General features: G+C 37.5%; 2 protein-coding genes across 6 annotated transcripts in view; both read left to right on the top strand.

Annotated features, from left to right (window-relative positions):
• The window catches only part of ubr3 (ubiquitin protein ligase E3 component n-recognin 3), a 41,618-nt gene extending 17,409 nt beyond the window's left edge, over window positions 1-24,209 (top strand). Inside the window, exons 23-39 of one of the 2 annotated variants that reach the window (XM_053496380.1) lie at window positions 923-1,365; window positions 2,575-2,663; window positions 6,058-6,207; window positions 6,961-7,094; window positions 7,990-8,100; window positions 8,929-9,141; window positions 9,451-9,587; window positions 10,443-10,528; window positions 13,286-13,391; window positions 15,522-15,622; window positions 18,145-18,269; window positions 19,636-19,740; window positions 20,238-20,363; window positions 20,572-20,751; window positions 20,849-21,058; window positions 21,506-21,645; window positions 21,781-24,209. In XM_053496380.1, coding sequence (XP_053352355.1) covers window positions 923-1,365; window positions 2,575-2,663; window positions 6,058-6,207; window positions 6,961-7,094; window positions 7,990-8,100; window positions 8,929-9,141; window positions 9,451-9,587; window positions 10,443-10,528; window positions 13,286-13,391; window positions 15,522-15,622; window positions 18,145-18,269; window positions 19,636-19,740; window positions 20,238-20,363; window positions 20,572-20,751; window positions 20,849-21,058; window positions 21,506-21,645; window positions 21,781-21,898 — 2,574 coding nt within the window. In that variant the 3' untranslated portion in view covers window positions 21,899-24,209. The remainder of the gene's footprint in view (window positions 1-922; window positions 1,366-2,574; window positions 2,664-6,057; window positions 6,208-6,960; window positions 7,095-7,989; window positions 8,101-8,928; window positions 9,142-9,450; window positions 9,588-10,442; window positions 10,529-13,285; window positions 13,392-15,521; window positions 15,623-18,144; window positions 18,270-19,635; window positions 19,741-20,237; window positions 20,364-20,571; window positions 20,752-20,848; window positions 21,059-21,505; window positions 21,646-21,780) is intronic. The other variant, XM_053496381.1, reaches the window with a different exon arrangement.
• Window positions 24,210-24,514: 305 nt separating this feature from the next.
• myo3b (myosin IIIB) overlaps window positions 24,515-25,344 on the top strand; it is an 89,108-nt gene continuing 88,278 nt past the window's right edge. For all 4 annotated transcript variants that reach the window (XM_053496648.1, XM_053496649.1, XM_053496650.1 and 1 more), the window contains exon 1: window positions 24,515-24,565. The gene's annotated coding sequence lies outside the window, so the exon portion shown is untranslated. The remainder of the gene's footprint in view (window positions 24,566-25,344) is intronic.

Raw genomic sequence — 25,344 nt, forward strand, 5'->3', positions numbered from 1 at the left:
GTATCTATTTTTACAACCCGCCCCGCACCCGCGACCATTAAATAGACATACTAGCCATTGTAATTTAAATGAAAACAGCCTTTATTTCAGCCTGAAAGTGCTTGGAAACATTGCCCTGTAAACTGGCAACAACACATGATTATGAACGATAAATCAGGTCATATTAATAACAAGATAATAATACACATTTTAAACATTTACAAAGCAGCGTTTGTAATTTAGGCTAAACAATTTTTTTTTTTTTTTTTTTAGATTTGTATAGGGCAGGCCTACAGTTTACAGCCTATGCTAAATAACCACTGACATTTTTTTTTTTTTTTCAGTTATCACAAGGAAATGTTCATTTTGCGTTTTTACGTTCACTGTGCAAAAAAAGAATGCTAAAACATTAGATTTAGGAGCCTGACCTTTATTTCTTTTAATGATGTAAATTCCCGACCTCAAGTTCTCCCACGCCTCGTCTTCCATCTTCACTTTTATTTCTTTGTTTTTGTTGTGACTAGTAGCGGTAGCTGCTTGGCGCTTTCGTGACTTGTCACGTGATGTAACTTTATCAAAGAACTTAATAAAATATAAAAATAGATGTTCCCAAATATTTAATATAGGCTATAGGGAATTGCACGCAACGTACATGGATTATTTTAATTTTGTTTTTAATGACCCACCCCAACCGCAAGTAAAGTGACAATTTCTTTACCCGCCCCAACCCGACCCGCGGGTTACCCGTGGAGTCCGCGGGTTACCAGACGACCTGCGCAACACTTATGTGCAATGGATTCAGGGAAATCATGATCATCCTTACCATTTTTTTAACTCCCATTTATGCATTATTTTCTTGTGAAGGCATAGATCTTTTATATGTTTTTCATTGTACTGTATTTTTTGTATTTAATTTTTTTACCGTTTTTTGTCTCTCCATCAGAACCTGCGTGAGGCTCAGCTGTTCAGTCTGGTGGCAGAGCGCAGGAGAAAGTTCCAGGAGATTATAAACCGTAATAACCATGAAGCGAACCAGGCTGTGCGGCCAAAGTCTTCCTCACGTTGGCTTCCTCCAGGCTCTCCCCCTCAGATGGTCACTGAGATTCTAGAGATAAGGGAAAGCATGCTGTCCCTGCTGGTCAAACTGCACCAGAAACTGTCAGCCAAGCAAAACTCGCTAACTCCGAGCTGGCTGGAGGAGGCCGAGTCTGCACACCATACACATGGAGATGGCATCACTGCCATCGAGAGGATTTTGGCTAAAGCAGCATCACGCAGCAGACATAGCAAAAGATGCCTGCAGGAGATTTGTGGCAAAGTGTGTCCACCCGTGCCTCTTAAAAAGAACAGCCCAGGAGACAAGAAGAGCATGGATAAAGAAGAGAGGTGTGTGCGTATGTGTGTTTATACCAAGGTTAAAATAGTATGATTCTGTACCTCCGTTTTGCGTTATGCATAGCGTTTTTTAAAGTGCAGACAGTGCAGGGTTTTAATTTATTTATCAAAAAAATTCTAGCCATCAACATGTATATGCAGCAAGAGAAAATTTCTTCTATTTCCATTTCTTCTGCTTGGGTAGGTCTGTGTATATCCCAAAGCTGAGCAAAATTGTTCATTTGGCTTTCATTTGCATTCCGTTTAAATAGATTTGCTTGTTTCTTTTTCCACGCATAGGAGCAAAAATGCCAAAGTTTACCCAAATTTTTAAAAACTATGTGAAAATTCTGTATGTTAAACTTTCTAAAACATCTAAACCTACATAGCTCAAACTAACAAATTAAAATAGGTCACATAATCTATATTGTTATTGGGTATTTTTTTACATTTTTGTGTGTAGTTTCGCATACTGTTGTCTCAGTTCTGTACAAATGCTTGTGCATTAGAAATATGGTATTAATTTAACCTTGTTGTGTTCATGATGCTGTTACTGCTTTAAGTCCTCTTGCTCCATGAGCTGTCTTTGATTGATCTGAATCTTCACCAGATTTTTGAGGGCAGACTGTCTCTGATTTTCCCTTTCTAAAGGTGATGGAACAGCCTATAAGTCATCCATTAGCACCTGTTATTATGGGCTAGGCACCACCTGCAAGTCTAGATAAATCACACGCCTACATTTTAAAGATGATTGTAACCATGACAACAGTGCTTGGTCATGGCATTGGACCGTGCATTTCTCAGTGTCCTGTCTTTGTCCCTGAAACTGGTGTGTGGGAACTGAAGTGTATCGTTCCTGTCTGCACTACTTTCGTCCTTTTATTAAGCCACTTTGTTTTGCTGCATGCATACAGTATGTAGACAGTGGAGAAAGCAGAGGAAAGGCAATTGTGCCATTTAGATCTATTTTATTGCTGCACGTGAGCATGATTAGCTGCTGCTTATTTATGATGAGAGCTAATGATGGGAGATAAATTAGTATTATAGCCATGCAAATGAAAAATTGTAGATTCTACAATATCTGTACCTGCTGTTCACAATGTTGCATCTAATCTTACTTATTGCTGCTTTTAAAATTGGACACATTACCAGATTTTATTTTTTGATGTTTTATTTATGCATGTCTTATCGACTGCTCTAACATTTTCTTCACTGTCTCAGGCGGCAGAGGGCCAGAGAGAGACAGCAAAAGCTCTTGGCTGAATTTGCCTCCAGGCAGAAAAGCTTCATGGAGACAGCCATGGATGTTGGTAAGCATAGTAATTACTCTACTATTGGTGCTTTTTAAAGTCAATTAAATTGTCCAGTTAAAATAAGAAGTGTATTTAAAACCCATGCAACTGCCTTTCTAATGTACGAATGATCAATTATTTCAGTCTGCTCGTTCCAAAATTGAGTAAGTCTTGTTTGCTCCACATTCACAATCATATGTGTATGTTTTTATATACTGTATCCATATGTTTGCGGACACAAACTTCTCAAACGTCCTTGAAGGAAAGTGCTTCATTGAGGGGTAGGAAAGCGAGGTGACACCTGCTACAGCTTCCCAGGTCTAGTTAGCATGTGTCTTTCTCAGGGGAAACAGCTCACTGGTTGATAAGACTGTAGATCAGCATGCTAACAGGACTGTAGACACAAAGGGACTGACCCCATGTGGAGTTGTTAAGGGATGACTAATGTTGCTTTTCAACACTTAGCACCACTAAATATAACTCTGTGTCATGGTATAGAGGGCATAGAGTATATACAGTATCAAGGAAACGGGCTTCATGCATGACTAACTACCACTGGTATTATGGTATGCAGTTTTGCATTAATGTTGTATCTGTGCCTATACATTCCTATAAAAAATATTATTGCACATATCTAAGCAGTAAGGGGTTTAAGGTAATGTGTTTCTATTATCTGGTACATCAGGATTTGTTGAACTAAGACACATGTTTAACCACCTGTAATATTTGACAGGAGAAGTTGTCTTTAGTATCATCATTGGTGCCTGGTCTGACATTAACCCTCTGGATGTAATTGCTTCCCATCTTATTGGAATGAAAAATGGTCACTCCGACTCAAACTCTTTTCTCACCAGACTGATAGAAAAGGTCACTGAACAGCAATATTTGAGGTGGAAATTTGCCAAGGTGACTTAAAGCACATCTGTTCAAATAGTTTGAACACAGTGGTTGTGTGACAGTGGTAGTTTTTTTAATCTGTAACTTGAATATTAGAATAACATTTGTTTTTTTTATACATTTATAAATTTATCATGAACAAGGTCCAAAATATTAAATTACTAGCCCCATTATTTGTAAATAAGATTTTTTTTTCCCCTATAGTGATTGTTGCTGAATTAACTGATGTCAAATGTTTGGAGTGTGTGCACATTTGGTCTTTTGAGAAATGTGTGTGCACGCCATCAAAAAACGCTTTTTGTGAGATTGCCCCAGGCCCACACTGTCACATTGACTTCCAAACAAAACATTTTTCCCAGCTGTCTTGCCCCCTAAAGCAACAAATCAATCCAAACACACTGGCATTTGTTGCCCTGTGTTTATAATTGAATTGAACACACACTAACATTTTGAAAAAGTAATTAATCTTCAGAGATGAAGGTCACTGAAATTGTGGGAAGTACTAGATGTAAAGGGTGCATAGGCAGGTTAAACAGTATTTACAAAAAGGTTACAATACTGTGATCAGATAAACAGAATAGTAGAACAATGGTAATGCTTGCTGTTGTGGTACGGTGAAAGGTGTCCAGAATTTTTCCCCTTTAGATACATGCAAATGCAGGGAGGTTGTCCAAGTCCGCTTGAGCACTTGCCCCGTTACCCTTCCATATCAAAAATACCCCCAAGAATAGCTAATTGTGCCTCGTTCCTAAAAGGAGTGGAAAGTGTTAAATCAGGTGAGGAGACAGGGGCTCAAGTGAAAGCGTGTGCCATTGAGTCACAGTCAGCAGAATGAGTCTAGGGAAAAGCAAGCCCAGAGACATGAAAAGAGGCCTGATTGAAAGAGGGACATAGCGTGAAGGCGTCCATTCTTTTTGAATGTATTGCTACAATTTAACACATTATGCGGTAAATTGTGCTGGTGTATTAGCATTTCCCACAAAATAGTACAGGTATGCCAGGCCTACATGACAAACTAATACTAATTTATAAAAAAAAATATATATATTCATTTTTTTATGTTATGACTATCTAAAACCATACAATAAAACTGTAAGCTTCGTAATGCGGCTATACAGTGATACCAAATAATGCAGCAGTGACGCTTTCTTTTTGTTGTGATAGATTGTAGTTGAATGTGTGTACAGAAGGGGTAGTTTTGCTACGATACCACTCTTGGCTACCTTGCTGAAGTTTCTCTCTTTAGTTGTTAAAGAGTGGTGCAAGTATGTTATGTATTGGCTAATGTTTGTGTACGGTGTAGACAGCTGGTTTATGTGAACGATGTTTAATACTGTCAGAATAAAGCTATAGTATGGAATACCCCATCTGGGAATGTTTTTGCCTTTCTCAGCTAACTTGCTATCCTTAAACTAACCACAGGCTTCAGCTCCCCTCAATAAAGTTGAATTGACATTTCAATATTTTCTTGGTATTCAAAGTTTCTTCCCTCCTTATGAACCAATTGAGTAGGAAAATGACCTGATAATCCTCATTCACATTTTATATATGATGTGTGAAAATGTACCATCAATATTTATTCAAGAATGATGCTTAATACTTTATCAATTAATCTGAAACTTGTTAGTTTGTGTTAATATTTGTAACGCACACAAACAGTTCTCCTTTAACACACCATGTCTATTGCTCTGTTAGTAGTGTTACCAAAGCAATATATGTGTACAGACCTAAAGATCTGCACTAGCTCTAACAGTATATGAAGATTATTTTAAGGAGAAAATTTGTTAATTATATCTAATCCTCTTACCGCTTAAACAGTAGTCTATTAAGCAGCTTCAGAGGTTTTCCAGATAACAGCTTTTCTCCACTACATTACGTCTAATGTTCTTGTGTTTACACGTGATTGGCCAAACCACTACAATCTGTTAATTTAACCAAAAGAGGACAGAAAAGCAGTCACATTTTTATTATTTAGCTAATTAAATATTGTCAAGTCTACCTCTCTTGTAACTCGTGTTCAATATTTTTGTCCCTATCCCCTCTATTTCTTTCATTGTTGCTGTTTGTTCGCTCCTGGCAAATCTACAATTGATCTAAATGAACAGTGGTGTGAATTTCTGATTGCTGGAGTTCTTCCAAATCCTTTCTGGGCACTGGTGGCTGTTCTGTATTTCACACACCATTTGAGCAGTGCCACACAGCTGCCTACTCATTTTAATCACTGTGGGATTTTACAATCAGAGGCAAAAAATTAATCCTTCTTTCCTTTTTACATTGTTTTGCTTTTATCCTTTCTGGTCTTGTTATTTCAGTGTACTCATGAACTAGAAAATCCATATGGTTTATTAAAAAACCATTTATGATCAATCAGTGTCCATCCTTGTTTGCTTGGTTCAATTATTTATTTATTTTTTTCAGCGTATGGATTTATCTGCCACTCAGTGTTGATAAAAGATGCTTGATAAAAGACTGAAACCGGGTCTCTGTTTAAGCTTGTTTGTTTGCTTGTTTGTAGAATGTCCTGAAGTGGAGGCGGCAATGGATGTGAGCTCAGCCGAGCCTCTAGACACTGAGGTTCTCTATGACTGTGTAATATGCGGCCAGAGCGGCCCCTCTACTGAAGACAGACCTACTGGATTGGTGGTGCTATTACAGGCATCCTCAGGTGCACAGATAACCCATACCTTTTATCTTTTCTCATATTTCGGGTGGGGTTTTTCCTCCAAATTTAAGCATTTCCATCAACAGGTGAAGGATTTTATAGCCAGTCTGCAAGCGCATCCCGCTGCACAGCCCAATGCTGTTATAGCGTCTATTAAACAGCACCTGAGCCTGGGCGCATTGCACCACTACTTTTAATGACACCACATCGACACCACCATTTTAATTGCTTCATTCATCATATGTTTTGATCCTTGAACTGACTCCATCTTCTGTAGAGTAATTTCTGCCATGCTGATTTGGACACAAGAATCTCTTATTCAATGTCATGAAAACAAATAGCTTGTTTTATTTGTAATTACCACACCACGATGATGAACGCTAGAGCATGTGTGAAATGCACAGCATCAAGGTCAAAACGATGTCCTCTGGTATTCGCCAGACTCCTAAAATAAAGCCGCATGTATACATATTCCTTTAAATAATGGTCATTAAAGTGTGGTCATTAGCGTTGTTATTTTAGTTCCACCTGTTATCATGGACAGTCATTTATATTCTGATGTATAAATAAGTAGAACATGCGGCGTGAAGAACATTTTAGATGGCGTGATGGGTGTCACAGTTTTGATTTTGACGTGGTTCTTCATTACAGTATGCAAATGATATAATGTTTTCCATAAATGGAAACATCAAAGTTAATTAGCATAGTGCTGTCATTTATGAAGTAATGTGTGTGTGTGTGTGTGTGTGGTTTCAGTGTTGGGGCATCGTTGCTGTAGTGATCAGGCAAAGCAGCTCCCCACAAGTGATGACGAGCAGATCTTTCCTGATGACACGTGTGGGGCAACTAACGACGTTAGACTAGCACTTATGCAGCGTTACTTTAAAGAGGTATGCACTTGATATGCTCCAGATTCTGCCGCAGATTAGACACTCACATTCAGGATACACATGCATGTGCAGGTGTCTTCAAATACTTGATTAGTCTTTCTAGTACATGAAATTTTAATTATTTCAATTAGATTGGTGGAGATGCTTTTGTTTTGAGAATTCTTTTGTTCTTGAATGCTTTTGTTAGACTCAGACTTGTGTAAATATGTATAAGCTGATACCCGTTTTAAATTAATTTGTGCAAATGGTTTCTTTCACACCAGCAGAAATAAACCAATACTACAGGAGAAAATGTATATATTTATGATCTATCAAATTTAATGCAAATGAAGTTAAATCTTGCAGAATACTGTAGTCCAATCCTGTGCAAGCCTTGATTTGCTGACTATGATGTTGTGTCCCATTGCCACATTAAACAAAATGATGCAAGTCCTAATACACTATTAGGCAATAGCCAGTTGCTGATGATAATGTTTATGCAATTTTTTATTTATATTTGTGCTTTCTTGTCTAACCTACAGCACATGGTTACCTTAAACTAATCGATTCGCTAATTATGTGCACGGGCAAAGTTGAAATAAATTGAGCTGAATTAACCTAACTAGTAAATCTGGCTTCCTGTATTTAATTGTTGCCTTATGTGATGTGTCAAGAACTGCATTAATTGAGAATTCAAGTGCGACTTTTTTATAATACCAATCTATTTGTACCGGTTATGCTAGTAATAAATATATATTTTTTATGATGTGTTGAATGCAAGTATTTTAGGTGGTATTGGGTTGTATTTAAAAAAATTTTGTTCACACTAATACAACTGTTGCAACTGTGTACTGTGGTGTTCTTGAATGTCCTTAAAGGCTCAGTTTTAAGAGGTAAATGGTAACTCTCTCACCAGAGTTCCTGTCTGCAGTCAGTGTCTATTGGATGGGATGGGGGTGTGTATGTGCAAACTTGTGGTCATACATTGCACATAGACTGCCACAAGTCCTACATGGAGTCTTTACGGGTAAGAGAATGAAAAATTACAAAAATATTAGCAGCATATTCAGTAACAATCGTGTGTTTGTGTTAGAGCAGTAAAGTGGAATCGGGTTAACAGGTTACCGACATCAGCACTCACCATCACATGGTGCATCACTTGTGCTTAAGGCTTTGATTCATCATTTCCCTGCAATGGCTTTGGAGATTTTATATTTTTATAACATTAACACGTACAATGCTGTGTCAATAAGAACATTTGGTTCTCACTGACACAGATTGTGTTTTTAAATTAAACAATGACTGTAAGGTTAAAGTCACTGCTCAATAGTCTGTACTAAGCACAAGTGTTTATTCCAACCCCCCTTTACCATATTAGTTTGCTGAGATAGAGAGAGAGAGAGAGAGAGCATGAAGATGGGTCCCTTTCAGATATCTGACACATCATTAGTAGGTCATCCATCAAAGTGACTTTTCTCAAATTGATATTTCAGAAGTGCTCGCTCCATCACTCACTCTTGTGACGTTTATGATAATGGGCACAATACGACATCCCTCTCTGCTGTAATAAGCTCTAATGTGAGCAGACAGGGTGAAGACTGACATCAGAAAAAGAAAGTGATTTTCCATGCATGTTGTATGGGTCTATACAGTGGCAGCTAAGCAAGTTTTAATATATAAGATCTCTTTTCCTTAAATGTCCACAGTTGGTTAAATACATTTATCATATTTTTCTTTTAGTGTTTGCTTAAAAAAAAGACCCGTTTTTGAAATTCGACCCTTAGAGTGATATGATGTGTACATAATGTCTTCTCCAGGTTTTCTTCGTTTTCATTTCTTGTTTATGTCTGGTTAGAATGACCAGGTGTTGCAGGGTTTCTCGGTGGATAAGGGCGAGTTCACATGCCCTCTGTGCCGCCAGTTTGCTAACAGCGTCCTGCCCTGCAAGCCGGGCCGTGGTACGGAGGCAGGCGCCTGGCACATACCCACTAACAAGAACTTAGCAACACTAGTGAAAGAGGTGGAGGATCTCCAAGACCAGTTGACCATCTTTCCCGTAAGCACAAGTGTAAGGCAGACATTTCTCCAAATAGCATTTGTTAGACTGTTTCTATCTTCCCTGTGACAATTCCATCCTCACCACAACCCCAGGCTGGATGGAATAACACGTGTGAGTGTGCGGAACCTGACGGTCATGTAACTGTTGTTCACAGCTTTACTGATTTAGCAACTCATGTTATGTGCATCTTTGAGGATTGTTATTCATTGCATTTGACCTTTATTTTAATATTCCATACACTGAATGCTTTAAAACCCTCTCATACTCGCAGCCTAAGGATATGTGATCTTTTACTTTAAATATTGATTTGCCTTTCAGACGGAGTCTAACCTGACAAGGGAGATGGAATCTGTGATTAAAGACATAAAGAATGCCACACAGAAAAAGTACATGGACTATGGCAAGAACCCTGGCTCCCCTGATAATGACTTCCTGTTCATGTACTCAGTGGCCAGGTAAACATTGTGATAATTATGGATGGACATTTACACATGCATACATTCAACTGCTAGCTGCTTTTATCCATTACCAGCTGTCAGTATCATCTACAAAACTCAGCAGTTTTAATGAAACTCAGCATTTTGATTAAATGATTGATCCATCTGTGGCTTACTGGCATTTTTGGGATTTTAACTCGCATTCTTAACCATTTATTCATGCCAAACATACAGGGAAAGCATCTTGTCTAAGCCAAACCTTAAATGTTTATCTGCATAAGTAGACTGCCTATTTGTCAGCATTTTCATGAAAAAAAAAAAAAAATCAAGCATGCTGTCTGTAGAGGTTTTTTTTTTTCTTTTCTTTTCTGAATCCCAGTCCTTTTTCTCCCCAGTGATAGCTAGTGTGCTCAGACCTCCTCCCTTAAACCTCTTTCCTCTATATTCCCTCCCTGTTTCTGTTCTGGTCCCCAGTTTTCTGTCCTCTTTTTCCGTATTGGCTGAACAGTGCAGTGGAAAATTCCACTATCTTACGCTCACCTTGTTATCAGTGCTAGCCAGGTGAAGTTGCATGTCTGCATTATCTGTGGGGAAAATTGCATTTTCTCTCACTGTCACTTTCACATTCCCATTTATGAAAGGTTGAGTATTTTGCTTTCCTACTATGTTCACATAGACCTACTAATTGTTTTATGCCCTTAACAGTGCAATAAGTTAATCACTAGACAATGTGTCATTTCATTTGTTCATTTTTTCATTACATAGAAAGCAATTTAAACATGTTTAGCCCCCTTCCAACATACTTTTAGCATTTCCTACTTATTTACTTTTTCTTTGTCTTGCTCTGTCTTTCTCTTGTTTACCCTCTGTCAGGACAAATCTTGAGTTGGAGTTGGTTCATCGTGGTGGGAACCTGTGCAGTGGGGGGGCGAGCGCTGCAGCTAAACGATCCTGTCTCAGTGAGTGTTAACCCACAGCCCAAGACATCCATAAACTTTTGGTATCTGTCTCTGATTTCTAATTTTGTTTGTTCATTACTCCAAACCTTTGAGCTTTATTACCTCACTATCTTACCCCTGACGTTCTCAGGTAGTACAAAATTATAACATGTTAAATTAGGTTGATATAAAAACCATATTCATTCCAATATGGCTGTTCAGACAGAGGTTATATCAGACATGCATTGGATATACCACATATAAAAGTCCCAAAAAATAATTGAAAATGTTTTTTATTATTATTATTATTTCCCCTCACACAGCCATGCGAGTAATAAATTTGGGTTCAAGTTTTAATAAAAATATTGGATTTGCGATTTAAGTAGTGGTGATAAGCCCTGAGCATGTCATGGTTGCAGTTACAACATTAAAATAAAATGTTACAAAACAAAAAAAAATTAAATAATTATCTAAATGTTACTTATGATGTATTGTACATTGTTCAGTTAGGAAGAAAAGAGATAAGCTACTCCCTGTGCTCTAATCTCCACCCCAATTTAAAGTTTCTTGTTCAGTCTCCTGCATTAGCTTTGGTGTGTGTGTGTGTGTGTGTGTGTGCACGTGTATGCTTGTGTTGGTCATGTCCCTGGGCTCTCATACAAAGTTCTGTCACTCTTGAATGGAGCTGAAGAGATTTCACACTCCACCACCAACATTTGCTGAGCTACATTAAGATCATGGGCACAGCTCTAGCCAAATTCACTCCATGGCAAAAACAGGAGGAGAGAGAATTGCAGGGGGTGTAGAAGACAGCTGCTGTATGAATGGAAAGGAACTGAGTCAAAGAATAAGAAAAAATAAATCTGGAGTTTACTGGTATCAAAGTAATTGAAATAATATTTAGAGGTAGTTTGTCTGAGAAACTTGATGTTATTATGGTAGTATTATACTGTTGGGATTTACAATTATTAAACATCCTTGTGCATGCCTCATGAACTACAGAGCTCAATTAAGCCTTTTTATTCTAATAGACATATTATTAAATTATTATTATTATATAAAAAAAATTATATCACCAATCTTTACATAAGGTCAGAGATGTTGGGTAGTTGGGAAGATTTCCAAAATTCTAACTTCCTGTGACCATTGCAACAAATGCCTGTGCTCACCCTTTTGCTGACAAATAATAAACATGCAGATATCTAGGTGTTCATGCATATATTTGTTTGATGTATGGCATGGCTAAAAAATGCTAAGCTGTGGGGAGGTTGGTACTTTATAAGCAAAGGTTGGAGAATAAGCCAGATCAATATCAGAGTAAGAGAAATGGTGAGATCTCAATTTCAGCTGTCAGTGTGCTTCCAGCCACAGGAAGATAGAGTGATTTAACGAATGAGTGCCAGCAAGATGAATGTGCATCAGATAGTAGTATACCAAGTTTGATTAGGAAATGCGTGGTGCATATGTCAGTGGTTTAGAATCTGTGCAGTTCTGAGACAGAAATGAATCATCCTCATCCCTGTTCTGTAACCTTCCTTTTAGTTGCTTTTCTTTGCTTTAAGCTGTCTCCAGAATGACATAATCAATAGTTTGATGAGACATTTTCTTTCCTCATATTACTGAAATGAATGATGTAATAAAGATGTAATGCGTGTTTACATTGTTCTCCCACTGCTGTGCTGCCTGCAGATGGCAGTATTGCTCCACAATAGTCTTTTCAGAGAGAACAGGTCAGCTTGGTTGCCTTCTGGTGCTGGTAATGTATTATTTGCCATCATGACCTCAGAAATGGGGACATGTACACCCGACAGAGCCAGACCATGTTATAAAACCAAGAGAGTTCCCTTGTGTATTTTAAGTGAGTCTGGATGCAAATGGAAAGAAGAATATGATTGTGAAAATGGCACTGTTGGCAGTATGTCACATTTCTTTTATTATAAGACACAGTAGTGTTGTAAGTAATGGATATTAATGTGTTTGGTTAATGAATAGCTTTTGTCTGTATACAGCAAAGAATGGCTTCTATTTGGAGATTTGCTCTTTCACCAGAGTATGTCTGTTTTTTTCCTTCCCTTTAGGAAATTGTAATCATACTGTATCAGGCAAGAACCATAATAATAATAATAATGATAATAATATAAAAAGTATTTGAGTTCGGCAGGACCTATGTAAGGTTGACCTGGATTTTGTTAAATAATGCTCTGCTTTTTTTTACTACTTTGATGCTTTGAAGGTTGTTTCTAGACCACCAGTCTTGATGTGATTTGTGAAACAGGACTATGTGCATTTGATGTATAATTGTCATAATGGCTGCTGTGATTGATCAGTTTCTGCATTCTGAGGGAGAAAGTTCTGACTAGCAGTGCTCTGATCACTGTCAATTGCCTTTCTATAAGTCTTTTAGGCCAAGTGATTCATTGTCCATAATATTGGGCTCTGATTTCAAGCATGAAGTGCAAATCAAATCTCTAACATGAACATGGTGTTAGAGATTTGATTTGCACTTTATGGTTGCACTACATGGGTATAAAACACATAAATACAGTCATTTGATAGTCAAACCCAAATGTTCCTCGAAATACCTTCAAATTGAGAGTATTTATAACAACAATTTCTATAAAACAGCTCAGAAGATTAGCTCTTGTATTTAATTTGTTTTTGAAAGCTGTTAGTCTTTTGGTGCATGTCTTTATATCTGAAAACGAAACTGCTTTGTGAAATGTTGAGGTTCTCCTTTGTGTTCATGCTATTCATGCGTGTCCTTTTGTTCTGTTTCAGATCAGTTGTTCCATGTATTAGCCATGCACATGCGCCTGTACAGCATCGATTCTGCTTATAATCCTTGGATTCGACTCACACAGATCACCCAGCACAGAGAGTCAGAGTAAGTACACGCGCGCGCACACACACACACACACACGCATGCGCATGTCCACACTCCAGTGCACCTCCTACATTCATCCTTCCTTTTTCATGTTGCACTAAATGGTGCCATCTCCTCAGGGCTCCCAGAAAGGGAGCATCGGGGGGGAGAAACCCATATGGCGTTGCCATAGATACCAGTAATTGCTGCATCTGGCAAATTATGGGGTGCTGTGCTGCTCAGAAACGGGCAACCTCAGCCTTAAGTCTCTGAATAAAAGACCTGTGTGTGCACTTTGGTCTTTTGATTTTCTGCAACTTGAATTAATAGCTCTTTGCAGGAAAGTAAAAAAAAAAAAAAAAAGCATTTGTAGCAGAATTTCTACTGTATTGTGGTTACTGTTCCCTAAGTACCATGCCCCCACTCAGAATACAAAACCACCCCAGATTGGAAAAGTACTCTGCGGTCAACTCTCATGGCTCCACACTACTGTATATTCACTGATCATCTGCTCAGCATGGCAAAATGGTAGAATAGCTTTCTTCTGGTTTTGTTTCCCCCCGTTCTCAGATTAGCATAGTATGACAGCTTTTGCACCTTTGAGGAAGCTCTTAACCTTGCAGTATTCAGAGGGGAGGCATATACTGCTAAAACATCTTGTTAGGGATATTAAAGGAGAGCACCATCAATTGCTCCCCTGGGTTTCCTCCCAGTGATATTCAAATAATGTTAGTAATCTCTTGGGCAGCTTGCTGAATTTAGTTTCTTTTTCTGGCAAACTACAGGTTCTTATATATAGGTTTGTGTTAGAGGGACTGATTTAATTATTAAAGTGTTTAGAAAAATAGCTTCTTTTTAAAAAATCTTACCACCTGACAGTTAGCTGAGATGGAGAAGGTTTTTTTTGTGCCTGTCTGTGTTTGACTGTATCTGTGACGTTGCGAAAGAAAGGGAGAAAAAAAAATTGAGCAGGCTTCTTGGGTACCCATTGTGTAACCAGAAGAAAATATCCTATTAAAATGGAGATGGCAATCTAACAACTGCAGCCTCAGTGCTGCCACACGAATATTAACATTTACACATATAAAAGCACTTTGTCTCACTGCAGTGATAAATCACAAATACTTTGAGCATTTTATAGACTTTCGTTTTCTGTGAACAATGCTTGGAACCTAATTTATTTAAAATATCACTGAGGCATAGATACCACTTCATTTAATCCCTGCATGGTTATCTAGTAGTATGTCATGATATATTTTAGGAACATTAGTCCTGGATATTTATTCACTATTTTAAGTCAGTGACACTTTATTTAATGTGATTAAATAAATGCCAGGATGTTTTCCAACGCTTTCATTAGTTATGTAGGCTTTGAGAATGTGCTGTAATGTTTGGACTTTGGTCATCCACATTTGAGCATGGGGGGAGGTTCTTTTGGCGTTTAATGCTATTAATTGACACATCATGGAACACCACTTGCCTCTCTCCTACCATTGAAAAATTTTACATTTTCTCTTTTGCCTGTCAATATGATTTTCTCGCTTGAAAGATATGGCAGCATTACTTTGTCAATGTACTTTTATCAGCCATAACATTTAACACCAACAGCAGGTAAATTGGATAACATTGATTGATTATCAGTCATATACAAGTAAACTAGTGACAGAAACATGGGCACTCAAGGCTCATCCAGAGGCCAGCCTGTTGGTTTGATCTCACAGAAAAGCCAATGCATGTTGATGTTCAGCCTCTTATTTCCCCAGATCTCAATCCAATCCATGAACAAAAAAGTCAGATACATAGAAGCTCGCAAACCACATAGCCCACTTTCAGAAGTCTTGTGGAGTCATGCCCCGAGGGTCCAGAGTTGCCCTGCTGACACCAGGGGAAACATGCACATTAATGGGTGTAATGTTTTGTGTTTTAATGATGTGTATAATCAGTGAATTTCTTTTTCTTTTTTTTTTTTACGGGTGATTCTGAAAACTTGTTTTTGCAAACTATAAACTGTTTTGATGTCCACTAAATACAGGAGTTTACCAGCCCTGACAATTACTCTTAAAGATGCACTATTACATTAACTATATCCAGTTTGTTGGGGTGTAGTCATGTGTAACATTGCTGATGAATGTGTGCGTGTCCTGTGTGTAGATATGAGGATGAAGAGCATCCCGAGGTTCCAATGCTGTTCAGAGATGTCCCATCACTACTTATCATCTTTGTACTGACAATGCCTCAGCCACTACGCAAAGGTACTAAGTCAAATTCACTTATTTAGATTTTAGTGGAAAAGACCGTTGCAAGCCTCCAGGTGTTATATAGTCATTTAAAGTATTCATGGTAACAGTTAACAGAAGGTTTATAGTAATACATGCTTGCACAATTGTTGTTTTGATATCACCATCAAAATATGATCGATTATACTACAATGAAAAACAAGTTATTGCAGTCAGAGCTTTTATTTTCAGCTTGTAAGCAGGTTGTAGAAAACCATTTTATGCCACTTCTATGCACTTCAATCCAGTGGCCAGAATATGCAACATCAGATCTCGGCCATTTCTCTCCTTATCTGTAAATGTTATTAGCTTACACAGACTTAAATAAATAAATAAAATTAGGTATTGACTGTTTTAGAAAAATGAACAGTGGCATCCCCTATCTCAGTATGACTTCAATACAGTAATGAAGGACCTTTAATATTGTGGAGTATACAGAATGTTCCCTGCTGTGTGTTTTAGCTCGTATCTGTTCTAACCTTGTCCGGAAAGGCTACTGTCCAACATAGTTTTGCTATCTTATCTGCTCCCTTCTAGTTACTTTATCAGGTCTACAAATAACTCAATCCTCCTCTTTTCGCATTGCTGTTGTATTTTAAAAACTGAAGAAATTGGCGCGAATTGCAGGATGCTTGTGGAAGCGCGCACACAGCTCTGTAGAGCTGTAGAGGAGCACAGGAAAATGTTGACACATAATTTTATTATTATTATTTTTTTTTTAAGTATTTAGCCAAAAAACATTTATATAAAACAATCTGCCTCAGATTGCTGTATACACCAGGTAAGTAAATGTTTAAGAAATAAGTCCTTGTGAACAGTATACAAATGAAATGCATGCTGCGGATGCATATATGAAATATTTCTTCATTCTTCTTCTAAATGAAAAGGCTCAATGTTTCATATGTCCATGGGGGGGGCTGTGCTATTTGCTTCTAAGTGCTTTCTTGCGCATCTAAGTGTGAAGTTGCATCAATTCTAAAAGCACTCTAGCAAATATGCCTGCCCTCACACCCCACCTGCCACTGTGCTTCAATTACTGCTCAAATGAAAATGACCAATGCGTAAAATAGCAGTAGGATTTACAAGTGGAAACCAGTCTCAACATAGACTGCAGAAAAAGTCAATCTGATGCCCTTTTTGAATGCTTCATGTTTAAAGAACATTACCCCTCCTTGCTCGATGTGTTCTTCAGGTCGAGCTCAGGGGAACAGTACACAGTTTATGGTGTGTATGTGCCCATCTAGCATTGATCAGAGCCAGAATAATTATCTTTACTCCACTCATTGGGAAATTGAGAATTGATTTTAACACATCACAGTGGGACTTGAGTGTGAATGAAGTCTTTTAGTAAATCTACAGGGCTGAACAAATGGGTCAAGAATTGACCACTTGTGTACAGACACACCCGCTGGTCTGTGAGCTGTATATGTGGTCCTTCGGAGAATGGTGCAATAATGGCGTTTCATTGTGCTCCTGTCTGACTCTCTGAAATCTGCACTACTAATGGGGACACAATTTACCACTTCGTTCCACACATGCATTCACACATTCAGACAGCATGCATTTATTGTGTTCATGTGATTGATCCCTGTGTCTCTTACATCCACTTTAGCAAGCGACATGTCAGCCTGCATTTTGCAGGTGTCCACTGTTCAGCATTTTTGTTTAGCTGTGATGAAAATCAGTAGTAGCAGCTTCTTTAATTTTTCATTTTATGTTTCATACCAGATTTGTTGACTGTTTAGCACAGCAGTGTATAGACGATATTTGCTACTTTCTTCCAAGCACATTTAAGAGGGGATAAGATCAGGGGGGAAATGCTGCTAGAAGATTTTTTTTATTTTTTTTTTGTGAATTAAACAATAAATGTAGACAGTTTGAAGTATTGTGTGATTTGGGAACTGAAGAAATGTCTCAGCATCTGCTTCATAGAATTGATTTTAAAAATAATTTGTTACCAGTTATCTGGATTTGTCATTTTAACGCAACATATTTGACTCCATATTAATTAAAAAATCTCTGATAATTAAATGTCTTTTTTTCACATTTGCTTTAAAATCACTGTTGTGTTGTAAAAATGTTGGTTGCTTGATAGTCTTAATAAAGGGCAATGATTTTATACTTTAGCAGTGATGATGTAACAAAAACTGACTCTTACCTAAATATAGCCGTAGAACCTGGCATGGCATTGAAAAAAGAAAGAGAGGGAAAAAGATTGTCACAAATTAATAACAGTTAGGGAAAAAAAAAGCATGCTTATGAAAAAGAATATAGTTAGTTCCATTAGGATTTGTCTATTTACACTTCTTTTTTTTTTTATTTTTTTTTTTTTTACATTTTTAGCTTTACTTCAAGGCATTTAACATGAAATGACTTTAACCATTTAAGAACCATTTAACCATTTTGTCTTTATAGGCTGGGTTGTAGGCTGTAACCTGTACAGTGTTTGTTAGACAGTTACTGTTTACATTTGATGGTTCAAATTTGTGTCTTTGCAGAACACTTCACATCAGTTGTGAAGGTGCTATACACTCTGTTGTATACTCAGGCCTTGGCTGCTCTGTCCATTAAACTTAGCCCAGAGGAGAGACTAGCCTGGAGCAACAGCGGAGTAGCCAAGAAGGTAAGGCTTATCGGGACACTAACATGGTTTCCACTGCCACTTATCAGCTAGTAGGAATTGGGAGCTCCACAGTTAAAATATTATTGATTGTTTAATGCATCTCATTCATAAACAGGACCTTGGGATTAATTTATTTGTCTAACAGAATTATAAGAATTATTAGGTTAACACTATACAGCAAGGAGAAATTAGACATCTGTAATATTTTAATAAAAAGACATTTATTTAACAGTCCCACAGTAATAAGCAATTTGGTATTGCAGATGCCATGTATGTGCATAGTAAGGCTGGGGTCATTAGTCTGAAATTGTTTTTAAAAAAGATGAATTGTTTTAAGACTTAAACATCTATCATTATTATAGAGGTTTGCGTTCATCGTCTGTAAGGATTGGTCTATTAGCTCTCCACTTTATTAAATCTCAGTTGGACATGAATCATGGAATATAAATTATGAGACCCAAATGTAATAACTTGCTGATTGTTCTTCAGGTTCCTTTATTCCCCATTAGCTGGGGCATCCGGTGTAAAACCCGTGCCAAGTTGTTGTGCAGATCAGATGGTCCGCTCTGGCGAACCCTTAACAAGAGCAGCCGATGGACTAACAATATATCTACCCACATACAATGGTGTAAAAAAGTGTTTGCCCTGTACTGATTCCTTTTTTTTTTTTTTTTTTTTTTTTTTGCATGTTTGTCACACTTTAATGTTTCAAATCATCAAACAAATTTAAATATTATTCTAGGATAATATAAGTAAACACATCATGCAGTTTTTATTTGAAGGTTTTTATTGTTAAAGTGAAATCAAAATTCAAAACTACATAGCTCTGTGTGAAAGTGTCACACAGTGTGTGTACCAAAATATCCTTAAGGAGAATGTCTGGTCATCTGTTTGTGGCCTCAAGCTGAAGCAAACTTGGGTGGTTGCAGTAGTTGCTGCTAAGGGTGGCCCAACCAGTTATCAGGTTTTTCACACAGGGCTAGTTTTGGATTTTTGTTTTCCCTTAATAATAAAAACGTTCATTTCAAAAACTGCATGATGTTTACTTATCTTTGACTAATATGTAAAGGTGTTTGTTGGTCTGAAACATTAAAGTGTGACAAACATGCAAAAAAATAAGATGTCAGTAAGGGGGCAAACACTTTTTCACACCCCTGTACATGTATTATGATAAACTTTTAAACGTCATGGCATTATGTTCTTTGTATTTACTTTAGATAGATAAGGTTTTGTTTTTCTGTTATGCGTCATTGCATTGCTTATTACCAAAGCATTAAGAATTTTGTAGGACAGTTGTCTTTCATCTGATCTTTGTGTTTGAGTATTATTAGTTGGCAAAAAAAATTCCTTTTCTTTTCATATATAGAACTTGCCAAATTCTGAGAAATCATGGGAGGCACTTCTCAGCCATGTGATCGGTGAGCTCACCATTGCCAAAGGGGTCTATGACAACAAACCTAATGAGACCGTGGTAAGAATACTTTGACCCAAAGTTATTCTACTCCATTTTGTAGTAATGTTTGACCACCTGAGCATCAGTCAGTCAGAGCAGCAGAGGAAAAAAAAAAAACTATGTTTTTATTATGGAAAAATGTTATGAACGAGAGTACAGAATCAAATGGGGGGAAAAAACATATTGTGGACATAAAATTATTTTTGATAAATTGAAGGTTTTGTTTTGGGTTTTTTTTCCCACCAGCTAAAAGCATAACACAGTAATATAAGGACTTTTAAATGATTCATTTATTTGGAGTCGGGATTATATGAAAAGTGGGTTTAAAAAAATCTTTTTAGCTCTACATCTCACCATGTTTTTCTTTTTTGAGGAATAGCACCATCGCTACTATAGCCATGCTTTAGAGGTCCTGCTCTCTTTCCACTGAAAATACCTTAACATCCATGTGACTGTTACCAATGGGAGGTCATTAAGGTGATTTCTTTTCTGCCCCTCTCTCTTCCTTTTTCTAGTTAAGTTCGAGTGTATGGTCTCCTCAATCTATAGAGTTTACATTGCAGCAATTCTGTTTGCCCTTCATGCGTCTGTCATGTCTTCTTCAACATCATCTCTATGGGGACAGTTTACCTGGCTGCTTGGTATTATCGCACACACACACATTCACACTTATTTATATATACTGTCAGGAATACATACACACATCCATATGTATGTATACTGTATATTGTATTAATATGCATGTCTATGCGGTTTTGTCTGCTGGACTGAAAAGTTAATTAACTTTGGACTGTGATAGTCTGAGAACAGAAGCTTACAATTCTGGAATTTTGTTGTTGTTTTTTTCAGCTGGAGGAGGAATTCTTATTGCTGGCTGGTGGTTTGGGTCTGCTGTCTGCCTCATTTCAGCCCAGCACCTCCATGAACAGTGCAGCATGCCTGGAATGGAACATCAACGCATTTGAGCTCATCTCTCAGTGGTGCTCTGAGCTCATCAGCCTGACAGACTCACCGTCACAACAGTCTATGGTCAGCTTTGTTTATTCTTGTTGTTTACCGTTTGTAATAAAGCTTGTCAGTTAAGCCAAAGAAAAGATTTTAATCAGAAAGCTTCCTCCTCCCCCAGTCTCTGTTGGCGCAAGACACTCAGTGGTCAGCTCCTCGTTTGCTGCAACTTCCTGACAACTACAACACTATCTTCCAGTACTACCACAGGAAGTCCTGCACCATGTGCAATAAAACGCCTAAAGACCCAGCTCTGTGCCTTGTGTGTGGAGCATTCGTCTGTCTCAAGGGCCTGTGCTGCAAACAGCAGGGTGTCTGTGAGTGTGTGCTGGTGAGTGCTGATGCTATATAGTTTTGCCCATCATTGAATCATCCATAATTCGGTGTGTATCAATAGGTTTAATTTCCTCAGACTTCATTCAAGTCCATATTGCTTGTGTTTCCAGCAAACATATAACCATATTTGGATCCAACACATTGTTAGATTCACTAAGGCTAAAAAAGGATGAAAACTGAAAAAAAAAAAAAAAAATTGTTACATGCAATAGTTAAATCAGAAACAGCTTTAGCAGGCTTTCTGGGAAAAGTTGAAAAAAGCAAGTTTAAAGTATAACTACTAAGCAGATGTAATGGGCTCTTTATCAAATTTGTGCATCTTTATAAACAAGCATGAACAGTTAGAATTGCTTGTTGTAACACATGACCTTTTAAAGATATGTATCTTTTATGTTTTATTTTCTGTAAAAAAAAATTTTTTTATTATTATTTTTTTTAATAGCACTCTCAGCACTGTGGAGCTGCAACAGGAATCTTTCTTCTAATAAACGCCTCTGTGATCATCATTATTCGTGGTCATCGTTTCTGTTTATGGGGTTCTGTTTATCTAGATGCACACGGAGAGGAGGACAGAGACCTACGGTATGAACGCTCATTTTTATTGTAGACAAATAAAACCTGAACACTTCAGTATCAATTTCCATTTGTTAATGTTTTTAACAATTTAATATAAGCCTACAGATGTGAAATGTTGTTAATGATTGTGTTTGTGTGTAGTCGTGGCAAGCCTCTGTTCCTGTGCGAGGAAAGATACCGTGTGCTGGAGCAGCAGTGGGTGTCGCATACCTTCGACCATATTAACAAGCGCTGGGGTCCCCACTACAATGGACTTTAACACACAACCCCAAACTCAGAGGAGCCAGATCACAGTGGGCATCAGTGCCAGCCTCCCGATCTCCTTTTGATATATGCTGTCATGTAATATAAAAACAATGCTGTGAGTGAATTGCTGCTACAGCCTTGGTTATGTGAAGTTTAGTGTACAATCATGCCTAATGACTAACAGCGTGTGTGTGTTTTTAAATGATTTCTGGTGGATTTGAGAGGGGAAGAGATTTTATCCTTGTTTTTGGGACTGGCTCACAGTGAAAGCACAAATTTAGCCCAATCCTGAACGCATTTATTTGAGTGATGTTTGTGCACACTTCTCAAAAACATGCTACTGTTTCTGCATTGGAGAGTAAAACTCCATGGACACCTGCTGTCTGAAGCTTAAAGAAAATTTTTACAAGTCCACAGCCTACTGTATAAGTGGACATCTCGGCCATTGTAAAAAAAACACAAGGAGGTTGGCTTCTCTTAACCGTGATGTAATGGACGTACCAAACTGGCACCAGGCATCCTCAAACATCATAAACCTATGACAAATTCAATGAGTTGTCACCCTACATGTTCATAGCTCAGGCCTTTAAATGCTTGTATGGGGTAAAAGTTTTGTTTAAATGCAATGTTCCTTGTTCCACAGAAATCTTCACTGAATGGTAGAACAATAATTAAGTGCCCATCGAGCCCTAGTTGGATTCATCCTCAGGATTTTTTTTTTTTTGTAGTTAAAAAAAGGAACTTTTTAATATTTAAATTATTGATGCTATTTGATGTTGATAGTTATATCATTGTGCAAATGATTTAAGGTTTGGGCAGAGGGCAATGTGGTGATCAGTTTGCAAACTTTGTGTGGCAGAGGCTGCAGAGATGGTGTGCAGCAACCTTGCCAATTACAGAGCATTTTTTTTGCCGTCCGAGTAAATCACAGTAGTACGGGATAAAACTTGGAGTAATCATTTTTTTACATGAATTGGCAGCAGGTCATATAAACAGTAATCCTAGTAATGATGTGTAGTAATAATGTTTTGAAGAGGCATTCGGAATTGCTTTATTCATCCCAATCAATAACAAAAACATTCTTTTATTGGCTAATCCCACATTAAACTTTAGGTTTTAAATTTATAGGTTATAAATTTATAAATTTAATCCCACAGTATATAAAACACTCATGTAAAATGTTTTTATTAAATGCACTTAATTTGGATTGAGTTTATCCGCAACAATATAATTGTACTTGCATAAAGCGATCCATAATGCAAGGGGAAACCATCTGTCATTTTCATGTTTCCATAGTCCTCCTTGTTCCGGTTCTGTTTAGAGTTAAACAAATATTTCAAAGCATCAGGTTAAGAGCATTAAGGTTATAGACTTTGTAACAGTTTTAACTAAATCAATTGTCGAATAGAGAACAAGGCAAATATTATGAATTTAAATTAGAAAAAAAAAGACTCTGGTAAATTATTTTCCAGTGGCCAGGATTTAAATCGGGCCTCGCAAAGTTGTAATCAGTAATGACAGAATGTAGTTAAGTGGATTTTTTTTTTTATTATTATTATTAATGTCTCGCCCCCTTGATATGGTCTTGTTTAATACACATGGAAACTATTTCATAATATTTATTATAAGATGTTTTTGTATGGTATATAAAAGATATTCACCTGTGACAAGTTTTAGTTTCTTTACATTATTTAAATAAGTTCTGTTGGTATGTTTCTTACTCCTATGAGCTTTCTCTCAGAAACTGACAATAGTCATAATTGAGTGATTGTCACACACGATTTAGAATGCAATCTGTTCCAGGCTTTAAAACAGGATTGAGGATTTCAGTGCTGTGTATTTTTATTTTTTCCCCTTTCACTCAGTCCCCGTTTTAAGTCTGTTATATTTAGAAGGAGCCACAGATGAACACCGAAAAAGCATGTTTAGGTTTTGTTCACCATATTATCGAGTATTGATTCTCAGTGCTGCACTTACACAATGCTGGATGGATGCCAGGGACTCAAATTCTTAGTTTCCCGTCGTTCTTCTGTCTTGACATTTTGCATGCTGCTGTTTTTCTTCTTTTTATTTTCTCTTTTTCTTCCACAGCCCAAATATTGTATAATTGGAGTTTTTGAGTAATGGGTATATATTGGAATGGAAAGCTGCAGTGTGTGTGTGTGTGTGTGTGTGTGTGTTTGTGAATGAGAGGAGAGTGACTGAGGCAGAAATACAGTACATTACTGTAGGTGCTGATTCAAACCTTCAGATTGCAAATCAGAAAGGGTGGCAGACATTTAATGCAACATGTAACATATGTGAATAAAATGTAACAATACTCAGATATGTGTGTTTAATTATTTTATAAGTCAATGTTCCCTCTGATTCTCACTACTAGTAATGGACTTTTAATAGACTATACAGTGGAGGTATTTAAAGGTTTCAAGATTAGCGCACCACAGATCGGATTGCTTTTGCCGTACGTCCTCCCTCAGGCGCCTTAAAAGTAATATTTGGTATTGACTGACTGGACCCCAAGTTCTCTGTGCGCAATCCTGTAAACGTTGAAAAAGGCATGCACTTGGTCGAGGTGCACACTTACCTTGCCTTTTTCAGCTGTGGAGATGACGGGCTCTACCATTGTGAGGACTGTTGTTTTGTCTCAGGGTCTTATCCATACAACCAAGTTTCGTCACCGGTAATGATTCTCGATATGAAGGACGGGTCATCCACGTCACACTGACGGAGTTCTTGGCAGATTTCGACAAGATGTTTTTTCTGCTCCTGGGTCAGCAGGATGACTCTGCAAGTTTACTTCAATGCAGTAAATCATGTAAAATGTCTCCGTGGCAGATTTGCTCAGTTTCATGCAGAATTTCACGTTTGTTTGTTTTTCTACAGTAACTTGCTGTCCATGATAGAGTAGCAGACAGGGTAACACGTGATCAGAATAGCAGCAGCTGCACAGCTCCTTAATTAGACACAGGCTAATTAAATTTTATTTGTATAGCGCTTTTAACAACGGTCATTGTCCCAAAGCAGCTTTTCACAGTTAAAAGAAATTATTGAAGAATGTGTATGAATCAAAATGAACAGAAGATTTCTTTTGGCACACTGACTTATGAAGATTGGTGCTCCCTGTGACTATGCGTGCAACCCTGTGCTGCCATCTGTGGTCATGTTACAAGACTAATCTCAAAACATTTTGATACCACCTTGTATTGGCGTCATGATTTGATATGAGGGTTCGATTGTGGAATTAAGTTTTGTCTTGTTCAAAATAATAATTTTGGTGTGTCATGAAACTGGTTCAGATAGTTTAAGGGTTTTTTTTTTTTTTTTTCTTCAATTGGCTGATTTGTAATGCAAAGGACCTTATTTTCAATCAGGTCTCAATAAAAGTGAATGTTTTGGCACAGCTAAGTTATACTTTTCTATAATGTCTAATAACAGTGTTAGAAATATATTTTTTTAAGC

This window comes from Clarias gariepinus, chromosome 5 (genome assembly GCF_024256425.1).
Source record: "Clarias gariepinus isolate MV-2021 ecotype Netherlands chromosome 5, CGAR_prim_01v2, whole genome shotgun sequence".
NCBI classification, from domain to species: Eukaryota; Metazoa; Chordata; class Actinopteri; order Siluriformes; family Clariidae; genus Clarias; species Clarias gariepinus.